Source organism: Nycticebus coucang, chromosome 10 (assembly GCF_027406575.1).
Source record: "Nycticebus coucang isolate mNycCou1 chromosome 10, mNycCou1.pri, whole genome shotgun sequence".
Classification (NCBI taxonomy): Eukaryota; Metazoa; Chordata; class Mammalia; order Primates; family Lorisidae; genus Nycticebus; species Nycticebus coucang.
This window is the reverse complement of record NC_069789.1, coordinates 118,414,262-118,434,557: the sequence shown is the minus strand read 5'-3', so window position 1 is coordinate 118,434,557 and position 20,296 is coordinate 118,414,262. Positions and strand designations below refer to the sequence as shown.

Sequence of the window (20,296 nt, the reverse complement as noted above, 5' to 3'; positions counted from 1 at the left end):
GGTCCCACACTGCTCTGACCATGAGTTTGGTGTCACCTGCAGAGTCAGCCACAACAACAAGGTGAATCTCATGACCAGCGAGAATCTCTCCATCTGCTTCTGGCCCACCTTGATGAGACCTGATTTCAGCACCATGGACGCCCTCACGGCCACGCGGACCTATCAGACAATCATTGAGCTCTTCATTCAGCAGTGCCCCTTCTTCTTCTACAACCGACCCATCAGTGAGCCTCCCGGCACCATGCCCAGCTCCCCCTCAGCCATGTCTTCTACCGTCCCCTTCCTCACTTCCACACCTGTCACAAATCAGCCATCACCCCCCCAGTCACCCCCACCCACCCCCCAGTCCCCTATGCAGCCACTGCTCCCCTCCCAGCTTCAAGCCGAACACACTCTGTGAGCCACTAAGGCCTGGGGTGACAAGAGAACCAGTCTTCTCTCTGATGGGGTAGCATTTGACCTTGAACATAACCAAGTCCACTGGAGCAGGGGCAGGGGCAAGTGTCCCTCTCCCCATCACCTTCTCAAGACCTCAGTGGTAGCTCCAGCCAATGGTCTGCCATAGGCTGTGCTATCAGGCGCCCTGGCCCAGTGCTGCACACCTGGGGCTGGCTGTAGGCAGCAGCCATGGGGCCTGCCTTTTGACTTGGACCCCCTTTGAGGACTGAACTAGTGAGGCAGCAGCTCTAGTGCCCCTCCAGGCGCTCCCTGCTCCCGGGACTACCTGCCCACCTGTCAGTGCACACCAGCCTCAGGGCATCACACGCCCCCCCACCCCATCTTGTATAGAGCCCATTACTGGGATAGTGCCCTGGCCTCTTCCAGGGGGAAGAGGATATCTGAGATTCAGGCCTGCCCTAGTGCAGGGCCAGCAGCCCCTGAAGAGAACACTTCCCATTTATTTCACCTGTCTCTCTTGCACACACACCCACTTGGTGGCAAGTACACCTGGCTGGCAGCCTCCTTACAAATGGTGGCCACAGCTCTACCACCCCAAGGTACATGCTGAGATCATCTGCCCAGCAGATCAGAACAGAAGGATGGCCTCATGCCTGGACCTAATGTGACTTCCCTCCCCATCCCCAACCTCTCCTCTGTCCCCCCAAACCTCACTGGCTTCCAGATACATTCTCTTTAAAACAAAAGAACACTGGAAGAAAAAATGGGAAAAACCCTCCAATAATTAAAACAAAAAGGAAAGAACCACAGAATAAAAACTACAGACCTCAAGATACCATTCTCCTCCTACCTCTGCTGGGAGGCAGATAGGTGGAGATGACCCTTGTCTTTGTGACAACAAAACCAGGATGCCTGGGGCTGTGGCCTGAGAGCCTTGTGAAGTCCTACTTAGATCTTGTCACCAGATCCCCCTTTGTCCAAAAAAACCATTGGAGCCCTTCATGGAGAGAGCTGAGGAGACAGGCAGACTAGCCAGCTCCTGGGCCACCCTGGGACACGGCGTACTGCTGTGGAAACACTACTGCTGTGTGTGTGTGTGTGTGTTTGTGTGTGCATGCGCCCCTGAGTGAGGGGAGGATGGGACAGGTGGGGAGTGCCAGGTGCACTCGGGGTGTGGGTTTGTGTGTTTGGTGTTGAAGTGGAATCCTTGCATCCCAGCTGTGGAAGTTCGCCAGCAGGGGCACTTATGAGATGCAGGCCACGTGTGGGGCACTTTGAAGGAATGATGGCCGACAGGGCCCTTCTAGGGACGTTCTTCCAGATCCTGCCTGTCTACCACCCTGGCCCAGTCTTTCCCCTCACCCTAGGAGAGCTCTCCTGACACCCCATCTCTGCTGCCTTGCCAGGCTGGGACAAACAGTGTCTGTCCCCACTCTCGACATTTTCACCTTCTTGGCTGGGCAGTGACTTCTACAGCCAAGAACCCTGACATTAAGGCACCCTGGGCATAAGCCAGGGGGCGGGGGCAAGAGGGCCCTGCACCACACAGTCCTTGGGGCTCATTGCACTTTAAGAAACAGCATCTGTGGTATGTTCTGAGGGCCTAGCAGGAGCAGGAGATGCCTCCGGACAGGCTCTGGTTGCTCCTGCACAGATGTCTCCTTCTGGTAGTTGGAGGGTAGCGTGGGCCCTTCGCACCTCTTTTTCTGGAGAGCTGCTGTCTTCCCGTCTCTAGTTCTTGATGGAAATAAAGGGGTATAGAAATACTAAACTACCCTCGCCCAGGTTACCACCTCCGTAAGAACACAGAGAACAAACGCAAGGTGCAGATGTATTATGACATTTAGGATGGTGAACAAGTTTTCTCTTCCGGGGATTTGGACCTGGTTCTGCAGGCCCAGGGTTGGCTGGAAAGTGGTATCTGTGTTTATTAGTGACAGGTTGGCAGACGCTTTCTCTGGTTCTCAAACTACCCCAGCCCTGGGCCCCAAGCAGATGAAGAAATCCTCCATTCATCAACCTTTCTGCCTTTCTCTAGGTTACCCTCACCCAGTCAGCTCTAAAAGGAATAGTGGGTGTCCTGGGGCCATCCCTGTGTGAACAAAGGGAAAAGTACCCCAGTCCCCTCACTGCCTGGTCTGATACTACCACATCCTATGTCCTGGCACTCTGGACCCTGCCCCCATGTTGACTGACCCATCCCTGACTGCACAGATGTGTGTATATTATCAGCAATTTCTTCAGGTGGATGGGGACAGCTCAGTGAGGGGACACCTGTGCTTTGCATCTTACCCCTGCAAAGGTAGCAGAACCCAGGCCTTGGGGAGCCCCCAGCACAACAGCACCCCTGTCAGCCAGTATAGGTGGAAGCAGGGCTGCCACACATACCAGCTCGTCCCAGGCCCACCAGGGCCCTAGCGTTAGGCAGGTGGGGACTGTAATGATTCATATGCACTAGGTAGCCACAGTGCCCAGAAGCTCCAGGGGTTCCTCTAGTTTCGGTTTCCTCTGCTGACTGTTTAGCTCCCATTTTCTGCTGCAGGCTGAGACAGGAGGACATCTTGGTCATTTCTGAGTTGGCACTGCCAGTAGTGGGCAGGGCTTCAGCTTCCAGTCAGGGCAGCACGCGGACCAAATGGGCATTTTAGACGCTTACAGAGAGTGCCTGGGGGCTGGATGGGACAGGCTAGCCTTAAACAGAATGATGCCTACCCCTCACTTCATCCAGGGCTTGAAACTCTGGAAAGTACTTTCACAGCTGAGCTGCACACAGCTCTCAGATGTGGGGTGGTGGGTGCTGGCCTTGTCCAGAATGGGTAAGCAGGTTCATAGACACCACATTTGGTAGAACTGAGTGGCTCCTGATGGTGAGCTTAAGACTAACTGGCTCTGGCTCTGACAATCCTATGGTTACATAGGACAGGGGAGTCAGGTGTAGGTGGCATGGCTTGTGAATGCATGAGATTCTTGGCTGTGTGGAATACTGGGTATCTCACACCACATGCTTATTCTACACTCCATCACGCCATACTTCCCATCACTGCACCCTCAGGAGGCATAGGGGACATGAGTTCAGTGCCCCTGCTTCCTGTGTTCTCTGGCCTCCCACCCCTTGGTTATTCCTGCTTGAAGACCCAGCAGTGTTGCCAGGTCAGAGTCTTCTGACAGAATGTCTTTGCCACAGTGGACAGAGCGATGTCAGAGGACAAGGCTGGGGTGTAGATAAGCCCTCCTTCCCTGGGCCTGGGCCTCTGCTCCTGCTAGTTCAGGGAGGACCTAGTCAAGCCCAGCGTCCACTTGGCAGAGACTCACCTAAACCACCAGGCATTCTGGCCTCACACCACAAAATCTGACAGTAAGCCAGCTGGACATCTTGTTATCGAAAGTTATTTCCAGCTGTGCTCCACTCCCACCCTCTGCTGTGAGAAGGAGGGCACTATCTGGGGGGCGTTGGCTAGAAGTAGTGCTTGGTGGCAGAGTTGCCCTTTTCCAAGAAAGAATCTGCTGGGCTTCGAGTAAGTGGCTGGGGGGGTCCAGGTTCACTTGCCCCATGATATCACTTGCAGTGGCCATGTCCGCCTCAGAGCACATGGCCTTGTCCAGGGGAAGTGGCATGGGAGGGGCTAGAGAGTAAGGAGCTGTCACTTCCAGGACTGCTGACCTGGAGAGGCCGCCGCCTCTGGGATCCTCTGAGTCAGATCCTTCTTACCTCTGCCCCCTTGGCCACTGCCTGTGGGCTCCTCCCAGCAGCCCTCCTGCGTCAGGACACCCCACCATGCTATACTTCACTGTAGTTGAGACAGGGCGTAAGTTATTGTTCGCATAAAAAAGAATCATGTTCCCTGTGTACATTTAAGGGAAAAAAGGAAATATCTCAGAATTGTATGGGAATAAAACTTGTTTGAAAATTTGGAATAGTGCTGCTGCCAGCTTATTTTTCTGGTACTTGTATTTTCACATGTTAAATGATCTTTATATATGTTGAATTAACAAATATTTTCAGTTTCCTGAGAAACACAAAAACATTAATGGTATTGAAATGTGTTAGTAGTCTGGCTGTGTGCCCAAAATTCTGTTTTGCAGCAAAAGTGGAGAACTGTATGTAAAGAAAGTATAACAGTTAATTTCTTTGTATCGTAGGGGCTTTAACCAGGACATCCTCTAGTTGGTGCTAGGAATGTTTGCTTAATTTCCAGACTTTTTTTAAGACACGTCATGGGTTTTTCGAGGCTCCAACCTGATTAGTGCATGGTCAGCCCTTAACTAAGGCTGAGGCATCTCTGACTGAGGTGTTTTTGTTTGGTTTTGTTTTTTAAAATCATGTATTTGCTACGAAGTATTGTACTTGTCTCAATGGGAATGGTGTAAAAAACTGAAAAGGCCTTATGTGATATGTATCATACTTAATAAATCAATCTTGTAAAAAACAAAACCTGAGAGAAATGAAGGGGACCCCTCCTCCAGGGGCCGCTTGCCAGCCCAGCACCTCCCAGGGCACCCCAGCCTAGGGCTGGGAAGCAGGAGGGCACAGGCATCCTATCCTCTCCCCTGGGCTACCTGCAGCTCTGGCCGCCTTTCCTCCCCTCTAGCACAGAGGTCTTCCCTGGAGGTCTGCACCTTGTTCCACAGGAGACAGGCAGTCCCAGTGTCCAAGCTGGGGTAGGTGTCTGGGTTTACTTCCTGGGTGGCTATCTCCAGCATTCAGCCTCTTCTCTCCAGGGAGGGGCTCAGGGTGAAGTTCAGAGAGGGGAAGATCCAAAGGCCAGACATAGCCCTACCAGGCTCTGGAGCAAAAGAGCACAGCACAGCCTCCTGTCAGAGCAAGACATCTGTCCTCATCAGATTAGCCATTGTCACCACCATCATCCATTAACAGTGCCTCCTGGGATGGAAGTGGGCTGTCTACCAGGGAAATCTGGCCGGCAAAAATGAAACATTTCTGCTCATCCTGTTGAGAGCACCTTCCTCTTTTCCTGTCACCCAGGCTCTGCTTTCTCCCCTGCTCTCCCGTCCCTTTATTGCTTCTGAGTTCCCTGGGTCCACCTCCTGAATATCACTTGCAGCCATGACTTTTTTTTTTTTGAGACGATCTCACTCTGTCTCCCTGGATAAAGTGCCACAGCATCACAGCTTACAGCAACCTCAACTGAACTCAAGCAATCCTCCTGCCTCCGCCTCCTGAATAGCTGGGACCACAGGTGCTTGCAACAACGCCCAGCTAGTTTTTCTATTTTTAGTAGAGACAGGGTCTCGCTCTTGCTCAGGCTGGTCTTGAACTCCTGAGCTCAAGCAGTCCACCTGCCTTGCCTCCCAGGATGCTGAGATTACAGGCCTAATTCACCATATCTGGCCTAGCCACAATTTTTCTGTTCCTTTTGTTTCCATTCTAGCACAGACCCCAGTCCAAGTTCACCTGATAAGACACACCACACCTAAATGGCCTTCCTTTTTTGCCCCTTTGCTTTACCTATGACAGGAGTGGGAACTGTCCTCACCTGTATCCACAGCAGACATTGCTAGTTGCTCAGCACCCTCTGCCATAGAAGTCGGCACCCACATCCCCCTTCAGGCAGCTGCTCCCCTTCAATAGGAACTGGCAGTGAGGGCAGTCGTGCAAACACAGGTGCCTGTTGTGACCAGGTGCTTTGACATTCATCCAAGAGTGTCCCGCACCCTGGACCCAACCTGCTTTACTCCCATTCTCATCCAGCTCCTCAATACAGTCAAAACTCATGTCATTCGTTGAGAGCAGCTGGTTGCTTCTGGTTTGAACCATTCTTTCTGCCTGGATTTCCTCTGTCACCCTCTGCCCACCAGATTCTAGCCTGTTTTTTTTTCTTTGAGACAGTCTCACTTTGTTACCCTCAGTAGAGTGCCATCACATCATAGCTCACAACAACCTCAAACTCCTGGGATGGAGCAATCCTCTTGCCTCAGCCTCCCAAGTAACTGAGACTACAGGTTCCCACCACGATGTCTGGCTAGTTTTAGAGACGGAGTCTCACTTTTGCTTTGGCCGGTCTCGAACTCCTGAGCTCAGGCGATCCACCTGCCTCGGCCTCCCAGAGGACTGGGATTACTGACATGAGCCACCATGTCCAGCCTCTAGCTCAGCGGTTCTCAACTTGTGGGTCACAACCCCTTTGGGTGTTGAACGACCCTTTCACCCCAGGGGTTGCCTAAGAACATCAGAAAACACATATTTCCAATGGTCTAAGGAACCAAGACACAGCTCCTCTATCCAAAAGTAATTTTATGGTTGGGGTCACTACAACATGAGGAACAACTGTATTAAAGGGTCGCGGCATTAGGAAGGTTGAGAACCACTGCTCTAGCCTGTTCTTGAAAACTGGTCTCCCCGGTCTCCAGCAATTCTCCCCTGACTCTTTCCACACATGGACCATGGGCTCACCCAACATGTGCTTCTTGCCAGCTAGGGATGTGAATACCCAGGATTGTTTCACTGTTACTCTTTATTTACAAAAAAAAAAAAATTTTTTTTTAGGCAGAATCTCACTATGTCGCCCATCACAGCTCACAGCAACCTTGAACTCTTGGGCTTAAGTGATTCTCCTGCCTCAGCCTCCCAAGTAGGTGGGACTACAGGCACTCGCCACAACACCCAGCTGTTTTTTTGTTGCAGTTATCATTGTTTAGCTGGCCCAGGCCAGGTTCAAACCTGCCAATCTCCGTGCATCTGGCTGGCGCCATAACCACTGTGCTATGGGCGCAGAGCCTTATACTTTAAATTTTTTTAGACACAGGGTTGTCTAGGCCAGAACCTCAATTTCCTGGGCTCAACGGATCATCCTGCCTTGGGCTTCTTGAGTGCTAGGATTACAGGCATGAGCCACCATGCTGGCCTTTTGATTCAATTTTTTTTTTTTTTTTTTTTTTTGTAGAGACAGAGTCTCACTTTGTGGCCCTCCGTAGAGTGCCATGGCATCACACAGCTCACAGCAACCTCCAACTCCTGGGCTTAAGCGATTCTCTTGCCTCAGCCTCCCGAGTAGCTGGGACTACAGGCGCCCGCCACAACACCCGGCTATTTTTGTTCAATTTTTTTTTTTCTTTTGTGAGACAGTCTCAAGCTATTGCCCTGGGTAGAGTACCGTGGTGTCATGGCTCACGGCAACCTCCAACTCTTGGGTTCAAGCCATCCTCTTGCCTCAGTTTTTCTATTTTTAGTAGAGACAGGGTCTTGCTTTTGCTTAGGCTAGTCTTGAACTTGTGAGCTCAAGCAATCCACCCGCCTCAGCCTTCCAGAGTGCTATGATTACAGGTATGAGCTTTGTGCCCGGCTGTTCAATTTTTTTTTTTTTTTTTTGTAGAGACAGAGTCTCACTGTACCGCCCTCAGGTAGAGTGCCGTGGCATCACATGGCTCACAGCAACCTCTAACTCTTGGGCTTACGCAATTCTCTTGCCTCAGCCTCCCAAGCAGCTGGGACTACAGGCACCCGCCACAATGCCCGGCTATTTTTCTGTTGTAGTTTGGCCGGGGCTGGGTCCGAACCCGCCACCCTTGGCATATGGGGCTGGAGCCCTACTCACTGAGCCACAGGCGCCGCCCACAATTTTTTTTTTTTAACTAAATCTCTACATCTTCAGGTTATTAAGAAAACCTTGAAAAAAAAATAATAAACCTCTACGTCCCCCTGGTATACAGTTGGTACTCACTATGCATGCTAACAGAAAACTGTCTTCTCTGGCTCTTGATGTTCATTCAGGTCTTATGTATTTAATTCATGTACCTCTCACCACCATCAACCATGTGGGGGCAGGTCCTGAAGTTCGCCCATACACCCTCCCAGGGTGCCCAGGTAGGTGCCTTGTGCATGGTAAGCCCCAAGGCAATTTGTAGAATGAGGAAGTCTAGACTTTACCGGTGACTCGAGGCTTTATCTATAAGCTAACCTCTCCTATGTGTCTCCACTCCTAGCACCATACTCATATCTACCTGAGACATACTTGGGGACTCCATTGTGAAACACCCACAGCCGAACTCTGACCCCTTCTACAAACCTGTCCATTCCTTAGGTTCCCCAACAAGCCAAAGAGACCTGGAAGCCTCCTTGGGACTTTCCTCTCCTATCAACTGAGTGTACCTCCAAGTTCTTTTTTTCATTTTTTTTTTTTTGTAGAGACAGAGTCTCACTGAAACGCCCTGGGGTAGAGTGCCGTGGCACCACACAGCTCACAGCAGCCTCTAACTCTTGGGCTTACGCGATTCTCTTGCCTCAGCCTCCCGAGCAGCTGGGACTACAGGCGCCCGCCACAACGCCCAGCTATTTTTTTGTTGTAGTTTGGCCGGGGCTGGGTTTGAACCCGCCACCCTCGGCATATGGGGCCGGCGCCCTACTCACTGAGCCACAGGTGCTGCCCATTTTTTTTTCATTTTTTTATTTTATTTTATTTTTTTGAGACAGAGTCTCACTCTGTCACCCTGGGTAGAGTGCCAGGGCAGCAGCCTAACTCAGCAACCTCAAACTCTTGCCTGGGTACAAGCAATCCTCCTGCCTCAGCCACCTGAGTAACTGGGTCTATAGTTGCCCACCACACCATCCAGCTAATTTTTCTTTTTTAGAGACAGGATCTCCCCCTTGCCCAGGCTGGTGTCAGAACTCCTGAGCTAAAGGGATCTGCCAGCCTCAGCCTCCCAGAGTGCTAGGATTACAGGCGAGAGCCACCCCAGCCAGCCTCCAAGTTCTATCTTACATTCCAGTGCACATCTTTCCAGGTTTCCTGCCACCATCCTGGCCTTATATCACATGGCTTTCTCCCCCCAGCTTCCCCCTTGGCCTCCAGGCCTGCTGTCTCACCTTCTCCCATATCCATGTGACAGGCAGAGGGAGCTTTTCAAATATCAGAACTGGCCACTCCTTAATAACCCTCCAAGGCTCCCCATTCACTTCAGAAGCTCAAATTCTCCGCCCGGGCCCTTGCCAGCCTTCCCTGAGAGCCTTTTCTTCGACTCTGCATTCCAGCTACCTGACTCCCCTGAGCCCCCACTCACCACAGGTCATTTGCAAGGCTGTTCCCTCCTGCAATGCTGTCCTGCCTCCACCCTCTGCGCTAACTCCCTATTCAGATTTCAGCTCCACAGACTCTCCTGGGGAAAGCCCTCCTTGACTGCCCTCACCAGTCTCACATCCCTCTCATAGGATGGATTTCTTTGCTTTCAAGGAAAAAAAAAAAAAGCCCCTTTTTTGTTACTCATTGAGACTGTATTCACCCATTTAAGACATATTTTCTGAGCACCTACTCTGTGCCACAGGCCGGAGAACACAACCATGAATAACAACAAAAAGCCCTACTGACATCCTAGCGGGAGGAAACAAGCAAACCAATGTAGCCAAAATGTCAGGCAGGATTAAATTGAGGAGAATTTGAGTTGTTGGGAGTAGGGGTGCTATTGGGGGCAGTCAGGAAGACCTCTGAGGAGGTGATAGGAGCAGAGCACAGACCAGGGGGAGGTGAGCAAGGCACTTACCTCAAAGTACAAATTTTGTGGGACACAAATTCAGTGATTAACATACAAATATTTCGATACATTGTTTTTAAAAATGGAAGTTACTGTGAAGCTAAAACTGCCTTAAATGTCTTTTTTAACAAATCAAGGTTAGGGCCCAAAAGTCCATAATGAACAAAATGTCTTCATCTTCAGGTTATTAAGAAAACTCTAGGCCGGGTGTGGTGGCTCACGCCTGTAGTCCCAGCGCTGTGGGAGGCCCAGGCGGGTGGATTGTCTGAGCTCAGAGGTTGGAGACCAGTATGAGCAGCAGTGAGCCAGAGTAAGACCCCGTCTCTACTAACATCAAAAACAGCTGGAAGTTGTGGTGGGCGTCTGTAATCCCAGCTACTGGGGAGGCAATGGGAAAGAGCATCACCAGAGGAAGAAGAAAATGAACAAAAAAAAAAAGAGTACTTTAAATGAAGAAGAATGAACAAGCAAGCTGAAATTAAAAAAAAAGAAAAGAATGGCGGCGCCTGTGGCTCAAGGAGTAGGGTGCCGGTCCCATATACCGGAGGTGGCAGGTTCAAACCCAGCCCCGGCCAAAAACCACAAAAAAAAAAAAAAAAGAAAAGAAAAAACTCTAAACAAAGACAAATCAAGGGCGGCGCCTGTGGCTCAAAGGAGTAGGGCGCCAGCCCCATATGCTGGAGGTGGCGAGTTCAAACCCAGCCCCGGCCAAAAACTTCAAAAAAAAAAAAAAAAAGACAAATCCGTTAAGTGTCCACCTAAGTGTCAAGAGAGCCATAATGGAGCCGGAGGCAAAAGGCAAAAATAACTGACAGCCTAGAATCCAGGAGCCTGCCCAGGAGGCAACTGCAGTGGTCTTGGAGGAAGGGGATGCTGGTGGATTAGACCAGAGTAGAATGGTGGAAGTGGAGAGAAGTTGGGGATACTGGATATCTTAAAGATCAGAGTGACAGACTTTGTTGAAGTTTGCATGAGGCTGTGAGAGGTGCAGATGACTCCAGGGTTGATACCTACAATAGTGAGTGTCTGATTACCAGACATCTTCACCGCTCCCCTGTGAAACCTGCCAGGGCAGAAGCTGTGCTGCCCAAGTCACAGCCTGCAAGCATGTGGCACATGCAGGCGCTGGCCAGCGCTGTGCTAGCTCCCCAAGGGTGGGAAGTGCACCATGTTACTCCCTTCAGCCACTAGGGGGCGGCAGAGCGCCGCCCTGCCCATCCCAGATGGCCTGGAAGAGTTAGAAGCCAGGATGGTGGCTTTTTATGAAAAAAAGCAAGATTAGAAAGGCAGGGACTGGGGCGATGGCAAGTTCTAAAACATAGGGTTAGAATAGAAGTGTCCCAGGAACAGAGAAATGGGAATAAGTTACTATTTATGTGGTTCCATCCATCCACCGCCCCCCTACCCATCCATTCATTGGGTCATTCAGTCATAGGAGGTCAGGCACCAGGACACATGGGGCCTTGCAGGGCAAGAGGACAAAATCAAAGTTTTTGCACCTGCCACCACACCCAGATATTTTTCTATTTTTTGAAGAAATGGGATCTTGCTCTTGCTCAGAATGGTCTTGAACTCCTAAACTTAAGAGATCCTCCTGCCTTGGCCTCCCAGAGTGCTAGGATTACAGGTGTGAGCCACTGTACTCGGCCTAATGGCCTTGATTTTCTCTGTAAAGACCCTATCTCTAAATGGGGAACAATGGGTGTGGTTTGAGCAGGAAAGAAACGATGATCAGATAAATGATGGGTACGTCCCTACCTAGGACCAGGATTTTTGTATTATAATGAGCTAGGGGTTACAATATTGTTCATTCCTTTAGCCTAGTATGCAGACTCAGTGGTCCTTGGGCACAGTCTGTGAAGGGGTATTGCTTATCTTGTCTTTCTCCAGAATGAAAGTTAGTGCAAAGCACTGTAGTTATCTCAGGGCTGTAAGGAGGTGCTGCTGTTCCTAGGAAAAAACTCAAAAGTTCTAGTCAGCAATTCCTACTGAGACCTACCTCTTCTCTGCTTTCTCCAAGACTGCTGTGCTAGGCTGCATGTGACCTTCATGTGACTACCGCCTGGCCTTCACATGATGGCCACTCAGATGCTCACACAGGCATCATGTGACCATCATGTGACTACCACGTGATGTTCACATGATCAGCACATCACCTGACCATCACGAGGTGATTGTGTGACTGCTACAGGACATAAAGGTGATGGCCATTTGACCTTTCCATGCCCTTCACATGCCTTCCTGTGACCTTCACATGACCATGTGAAAGCCATATGACTATTACATGTTCCTCACCTGGCAACTATGTGAGCTTCACTCAACCATCCCATGCCCATCACGTGCCCTTTACTGGGTAACCACATGAGCTTCCTGTGACGACCACATAACCATCACATGACCCCCTACTGAGTCCATCAGTATGGCACCATCCGTCTTTCTCTTCTGATCCATAGGAGTGCTTCATTCAAGATGTAGTCAACCCATTGTCTCTTGCATCTTTTACATGTAGTTTTTCCCATCCTGGTACTAGCCTTTTTTTGTTTGGTTGGTTGTTTGGTTTTGAGACAGGGCCCTGGCACTTTTAACACTGTTTACAGTGTCTTTGGTAATGTTGTTTATTTCACCTTGTCTTTTCTCTGAATGGGTGAGAGAGGGAGTGGTCCCCTTGGAGAAGGAAGCTGAGAACCAAGATCTACAGGATCCCCTGTCTGCCGCCTCAGGAGAGAAGGAGGGGCTGGCTCCACTCAGCAATGAATGCTTAATATCCTTATCTTTGTGACATTCAGAACACTGCTGAGCTCGCCTCACCCCACGCCCCAGTGCTGATGGTCTGTGGTGTCTGTTTGTCTGGCTCACAGAGCTCAGCAAATAGTAACTGCTCAACACACATCTGTTCAATTAATGCACCGACCTCTGCCAGCAGCCCTGTGAGGCACATCCTGATGCCCTGCACCAGACATTTTACTCCATAAAAGTGGTTTCTGGCATATTTGGTGGATTTTAGCATGGTTGCAATTGTGCAACTGTCACCAGTTCATTGTAGAATATTTTCAGCAGCCGGCTCGGTGCCTGTGGCTCAAATGGCTAAGGCGCCAGCCACATACACCTGAGCTGGCGGGTTTGAATCCAGCCCAGGCCTGCCAAACAACAATGATGGCTGCAACCAAAAAATAGCCAGGTGTTGTGGCAAGTGCCTGTAGTCCCAGCTACTTGGGAGGCGAAGGCAGGAGAATCGCTTGAGCCCAGGAGTCGGAGGTTGCTGTGAGTTGTAATTCCACAGCACTCTACCCAGGGTGACAGCTTGAGGCTCTATCTCAAAAAAAAAAGATATTTTCAGCAGCCATCCACAGTCACTCTCCCACTCTCCAGTCCCCTTAGACTAATTTGCTGGGGCTACCATATCAAAAGACCATGAACTGGGTGGCTTGACACAACAGACACCTGTCTCCCAGTTCCAGAGGCTAGAGGTCTGAGATCAGAGTATTAGCAGGGCCAATTTCTTCTGAGAGCTGTTCTGGCTTCTGGTGGTTGCTGGTGATCCGCATCCTGCAGCTTGTAGAAGCATCACCCCCATCTCTTCCTTCATTGCCACATGGCACTCACCCCATACAGATCTCCCCATCCCACTCCCTTGTCCACATTTCCCCTTCTAAGGACACCAGACATAGTGTTTAGTCTTATTTTATTCATTCATTCATTTATTCATGACAAAGTCTCACTCTGTTGCCCAGGCTAGAGCGCTGTGATGTTAGCCTAGCTCACAGCAATCTCAAAGTCCTAGGTTCAAGAGATCGTTCCCCCTCAGCTTCACAAATAGCTGAGACCATAGGCACCTGCCACCACACTCAGATATTTTTCTATTTTTTGAAGAGATAGGGTCTTGCGGGCGGCGCCTGTGGCTCAGTGAGTAGGGCGCCGGCCCCATATGCCGAGGGTGGTAGGTTCAAACCCAGCCCTGGCCAAACTGCAACAACAAAAAAATAGCCGGGCGTTGTGGCGGGCGCCTGTAGTCCCAGCTGCTCCGGGAGGCTGAGGCAAGAGAATCACACAAGCCCAAGAGCTGGAGGTTGTTGTGAGCCGGGTGACGCCATGGCACTCTACCAAGGGCAGTAAAGTGAGACTCTGTCTCTACCAAAAAAAAAAAAAAAGAGAGATAGGGTCTTGCTCTTGCTCAGGCTGGTCTTGAACTCCTGAACTTAAGGGATCCTCCTGCCTTGGCCTCCCAGAGTGCTAGGATTACAGGTGTGAGCCACTGTATTCGGCCTAATGGCCTTGATTTTCTCTATAAAGACCCTATCTCTAAATGAAGTTACATTCTGAGATACTGGGGGTTAGGACTCCAACATAATTTCAGGGGGGGTACAATTCAACCCATAACACCTTCTCCCTGTTTCCTATTTTTTTCTAACTATGAATTACATGTCACACACAAGAAAGTGGAGGAAACACATGTGTCTGAGTTAAATACCAATAAAGTGGCCATCAGGGTACCCACCAAGTATTGCCTACCCCCCAGCACAGCCCCTTCCTCTCATCCAGGTGCAGCCATATCCTGAAATCCCACAGCAGTCATTCTCGTTTTCTCTATTCTTTTGCCACCTTTCAGAATAGGATAATCCCATGTTCATTTTTCTAGTATTTATTTCTCTCACTAACATTCTATTTTCAAGATTCATGTGGCTGTGGGGAGTTGTTATTTATTTATTTGGGGAGGTCTCACAGATTGTTCCCATTTTTTTTTTTTGTTGTTGAGACAGGGTCCCACCCTATGCCCCTGAGCAGAGTGCAGTGGGTGTGGTAGCTCACCACAACCTCAGACTCGGGCTGCGGGCACCCCGCTGCCTCAGCCTCCGGAAGCCGCTGGGATTACAGGCGCTCGCCGTGGCGCCCGGCTGGGTTTTTCCATTTTTTTCACGAGTTGGGGTCTCACTGTCGCTCAGGCGAGTCACGAACTCCTGAGCTCAAGCAATTCTCCCTCCTCAGCCTCCCACAGTGCTGGGATTACAGGCTTGAGCCACCGCGCCCGGCAGATTGTTCCCATTTTACAGATGAGGATGGTGAGGCACAAAGAGATGAAGAGACCTGCTCAAGTTCCCAGACACAGAGTCAGAATTTGAACTTGAGCTTGTTGAGTCACCCCTGAACACTATGCTCTCTCGTTCTCAATACTGAGGAATGAGGATGCTTAAGTGGATGTCATCGGAACCCCCAACATACACACCATGTTCTCCATGCCTGCCAAAATCCTTGGGCCTCTTCTTGATTTTTCCCTGGTGACAGTGAGCTCACCACCTCACAAGAGAACATACTGTGTTTTCCCTTCTCTTCTACCCAAGCTGCTTCTTGAGGTGTGAGGCCCCAGTGCTTTGGTCTCCACAGGGGAAGATGGCCAAGGAGAGCTGAATGAGAGGTTGGGAGACCAGGCTAGGGTAAAGGGTTTTTTGGATATTTCCAGGAGCCCCTCCATCCCCACCTGCTCTGCCCCCCAGGAGTCTGTGTCTGCTCACCCCAACTTCTTCATTCTCCAGCTGCAGGCTCAGTAGGAGCCCCTGGACATGGGGGCTGCAAGAGCATTTATTATAGCTGGGTCTTGGGTCAACTGTGTCCCTCCATGAAGGTCTCAGCTACTGCAATCTCTCCAGTGTCCCTGAATAGCTCTCTTCCCTGCCCTTTCACATAGCCCTCCTCCCTTTCTTCCTCCTTTGCTTGCCCTGGACAATGCCCCATCCCCACACCTCTCTCTAGAGTTGCTTTTTTTTGAGACCGAGTCTCACTCAGTCGCCCTGACGTTGGTGGCATCATAGCTCACAGAAACTTCAAACTCTTGGACTCAAGCGATCCTCTTGCCTCAGCCTCTTGAATGACTGGGACTACAGGCACCTGCCACATGACCTGCTCTTTTTTTTTTTTTTTTTTTTAGGAGATGGTATCCACCTGCCTTGGCTTCCCAGAGTGCTCAGATTACAGGCATGAGCCACCAGGCCAGGCCTGTCTGGAGCTCCTTAAGAAACACTCCTCAGTTTCCAGAGGTGGGTGCCTATAGTCCCAGCTACTCAGGAGAGGAGACTAAGGCAGGAGCATTGCTTGAGATCAGGAGTTTGAGGTTGCTGTGAGCTATGATGATGCCATGGCACTCTCCTGGGCAACAGAGCCAGATTCTGTCTCAAAAAAAAAAAGAAAAGAAAAGAAAAACTGGGCACAGTGGCTCACGCCTATAATCCAAGCACTCTGGGAGGCCAAGGGAGGTGGATTGCTTGAGCTTACAAGTTCAAGACCAGCCTGAGCAAAAGCTAGACCCTGTCTCTACTGAAAAATAGAAAAAAACTGAGGCAAGACAAACACTTGAGTTGGAGGTTGTTGTGAGGTATGACTCCGCGGCATTCTACCCAGGGTGACATCTTGAGACTCTGTCTCAGAAAAAATAATAAAATAAAATAAAATAAAATGTCAATGGTAAATCCATTAAAATTAGCACAAACAACAGATTTTATGAAAAAATGTATTTTCCAGCTGGGCATGGTGGCTCACACCTGTAATCCTTTGGAGGTTGAAATGAGAATATCCCTTGAAGCCACGTGTTCAAGACCAGCCTGGGAGATAGTGAGACCCCAAACAAAAAAATTAAAAATTATTTGAGTGTGGTGGTACACACCTATAGTCTCAGCTACCCAGGAGGCCGAGGCCAGAGGGTCATTTGAGCCCAGGAGTTTGAGGATGCAATAAGCTATGATAAGACCCCTGCAGTCAGGAAGCACCTGTGGCTCAAAGGGGTAGGGTGCTGGCCCCATATGCTGGAGGTGGTGGGTTCAAACTCAGCCCCAGCCCCCCAAAAAAAAGACCCCTGCAGTCTAGTCTGGGTGGACAAGACTTTTTGAAATCTTGTCTCAAAAAGAAAAAAAAATTGTATTTTCTAATACAGAACGTTTTAGTGAGAGGAGAGACACTCTTGTATGTTTTTGTAAATCTCTTTAGTGTCCAGCTTTATAGATGATTCCTGGATCTCCTGGCTTCCTCTGCAATCCATCTGATACTACATACCATATATCCTCTGGAAAACTCTAGCAGATACAGGTGAGAAGATTAAGTGAAAAGGCAGAAAAAATGGGTGGTGCTGTGGCTCAAAGGGGTAGGACACCAGCCCCATATGTCAGAGGTGACGGGTTCAAACCCAGCCCTGGCCAGCAAAAAAAAAAAAAAAAAGAAAAAAGAAAAGGCAGAAAATGTCTGGATATGAAAAAAAAAATTTTTGGAGACAGAGTCTCATTTTGTCACCCTGGGTAGAGTGCCATGGTGTCATAGCTCACAGCAACCTCAAACTCTTGGGCTCAAGTGATTCTCTTGACTTAGCCTCCCAAGTAGCTGGGACTAGGCACCAGCCACAATGCCCAGCTATTTTTAGAGACGAGGTCTCACTCTTCCTCAGGCTGGTCTTGAACCTGTGAGCTCAGGCAATCCAGCCACCTCGGCCTCCCAAGTGCTAGGATTATAGTTGATATGAAAATTTGACCCAGTAGATGCCTGAGAAGCTCACAGGAACCAGTTGGCAAATCACATTGAGACCTGCCAGGTAAAGTTATTTAATGTTCACAGTGATGCTAAGATGGGTACCAGAATTAAATTCTCCTCATTTTCCATAGTAGCAAACTAAAGCCCAGAGAGGCAGAATTGCTTGCTCAGTCACATAGCAGTAAGTGGCAGAGCTGGGGCTCAAACCCCAGCAATCAGGCTCTTAATCACGACACTATCTGTGTGTCCGCAGTCATAAATAAATTGTGCAGTCTGAGTGCACTTCTCTATTGCTGGCATAGCTCCTGCCTGGGTGGCACAGTCAGGAGGTGGTATCAGGAGATAGCAGCCAATGAACTGAACTTGAGTTCCTACCTGGAAACCCTAATAAGTTTCCCTGGGAGTTAATAGGGAAATATTGGCTTAGAGACCATCATTGCCAGGCTCTATAGTCTTTCTGTGCCTCAGTTTCCGTAACTGAAAAATAGGTCTAGCAATAGAGCCCATCTCAGAACATTGCTATGGGATATAGGATTAGCAGAAAATAAGCACTCAATAATTAACTGTTATCTATGATCATCATAAAGGAGCTTGAGTGCTCTCACAAGCCAGTGCCCACGGGTGTTTATGTGTCTCTGTTCCCCCATCTGTCCAACTAGGGGCAGGCTCATGCTCTCTGTGAGCTCCTGTCTGCCCAAGACCCCATCTCCATTTCCTTTTCTTTTTTTTTTTTTTTTTGTAGAGACAGAGTCTCACTGTACTGCCCTCGGGTAGAGTGCCGTGGCGTCACACGGCTCACAGCAACCTCTAACTCTTGGGCTTACGTGATTCTCCTGCCTCAGCCTCCGGAGCAGCTGGGACTACAGGCGCCCGCCACAACGCCCGGCTATTTTTTTGTTGCAGTTTGGCCGGGGCTGGGTTTGAACCCGCCACCCTCAGCATATGGGGCCGGCGCCCTACTCACTGAGCCACAGGCACTGCCCTCTTTTTTTTTTTTTTTTTCTTTGAGACAGAGTCTCACTATGTTGCCCTCGGTAAAGTGCCATGGCGTCACAGTGCATAGCAACCTCCAACTCTTGAACTTAGGCGATTCTCTTGCTTCAACCTCCTGAGTAGCTGGGACCACAGGTGCCCACCATAACACCTGGCTTTTTTTTTTTTTTTTTTTTTGAGACAGAGCCTCAAGCTGTCGCCCTGGATAGAGTGCTGTGGCATCATAGCTCACAGCAACCTCCAACTCCTGGGTTCAAGCGATTCTCCTCCCTCCGCCTCCCAAGTAGCTGGGACTACAGGTGCCCGCCACAACGCCTGTCTGTTTCACCACCCTCGGTATGTGGGGCTGGTGCCCTACCTACTGAGCCACAGCCGCCGCCCAACCTCAAACTCTTGAGCTTAAAGTGATTCTCTTGCCTCAGCCTCCCAAGTAGCTGGGACTATAGGTACCCACCACAACACCGGCTATTTTTAGAGATGAGGTCTTGCTCTGGCTCAGAGGCTGATCTCGAACCTGTGAGCTTAGACGATACACCCTCCTCGCCCTCCCAAAGTGCTAGGATTACAGGCATGAGCCACCACAGTCGCCCTTCATTTTATTTCCTTTTTCTTTTTTCTTTTTGTAGAGACAGAGTCTCATTTTATGGCCCTCGGTAGAGTGCTGTGGCATCACACAGCTCACAGCAACCTCCAACTCCTGGGCTTAAGCGATTCTCTTGCCTCAGCCTCCCGAGTAGCTGGGACTACAGGCGCCTGCCACCATGCCCGGCTATTTTTTGGTTGCAGTTCAGCCGGGGCCGGGTTTGAACCCGCCACCCTCGGTATATGGGGCCGGTGCCTTACCAACTGAGCCACAGGCGCCGCCCCTCCTTTTTCTTTTTTTGAGACAGTCTCACGATGCCGCCCTTGGTAGAGTGCCATGAGGTCACAGCTCACACCAAGCTCAAACTCTTGAGCTTAAGCGATTCTCTTGCCTCAGCCTCCCAGGTAGCTAGGAACACAGGCACCCACCACAATGCCCGGCTATTTTCTTGTTGCAGTTGTCATTGTTGCTTAGCTGGCCGGGGCTGGGCTCGAACCCGCCAGCCTCAGGTGCATGTGGCTGGCACCTTAACCACTGTGCTATAGGCACCAACCCCTCTTTTTTTTTCTTTTTTTTTTGGGGGGGGGCTGAGGCAAGAGAATCACTCTATTGCCCAGGCTAGACTGCTGGCCATGGCATCATAGCTCAGAGCAACCTCAAAGTCCTCAGTTCAAGCAATCCTCTTGCCTCAGCCTCCAGAGTAGCCAGGAGCATAGGCGCCTGCCCTTCGCCAGGCTAATTTTTCTTTTTTTGGTAGAGACAGGGTCTCTCTCTTGTTCTGGCTGGTCTCAAACTCCTGAGCTAAAGCAATCCACCTGCCTCGGCCTCCCAAAGTGCTGGAATTACAGGAGCGAGCCACCGCGCCTGGCCTCACCCCAACTTCATTTTTCTTTCCCCATATTGGAGTCCCCTAGAGGCTTCTAAGTGCCAGGAGACCTCCATGCGAGGAAGCTAGAGGAGCGCCCTGGGCACCAGAGGGGGCCCACAAAGAGGAGAGAGAGGAGAGGAGATGGAGGATCTCCTATCAGAGTGGGGAAGCCCTGGCTTGGACACCTGGGTCCCCATCCTCTGCGCCAGATGCTACAACCCCCCAGTCTCCATTTATGAACCAACAGAGAGCTTGGATGGCGGGGTTCCGTTCCTGCCGTGGTGGGGACAGAGATAAGACCCCAGGATACTAGTCTCTGGAGGTCCTCAGATAGCTGGGTCCTGGTCCCTTAGTGGGGCGTTGGATCTTATAGGGAGGCAGAACTCGAATGGGAAGTCCTAGCCTTGCTGGGGGAGAGTGCTGACATCCAGAAGATCTCTTCTGGAAAGGAAAGGTCTGGAACA

At 50.2% G+C, this 20,296-nt stretch overlaps 1 protein-coding gene across 4 annotated transcripts in view; it reads left to right on the top strand.

The window, feature by feature from the left end:
- ARHGAP35 (Rho GTPase activating protein 35) overlaps positions 1 to 4,827 on the top strand; it is a 142,942-nt gene extending 138,115 nt beyond the window's left edge. For all 4 annotated transcript variants that reach the window (XM_053604161.1, XM_053604163.1, XM_053604160.1 and 1 more), the window contains one exon: positions 43 to 4,827. In XM_053604161.1, coding sequence (XP_053460136.1) covers positions 43 to 400 — 358 coding nt within the window. In that variant the 3' untranslated portion in view covers positions 401 to 4,827. The remainder of the gene's footprint in view (positions 1 to 42) is intronic.
- The last annotated feature ends 15,469 nt before the right edge of the window (positions 4,828 to 20,296 follow it).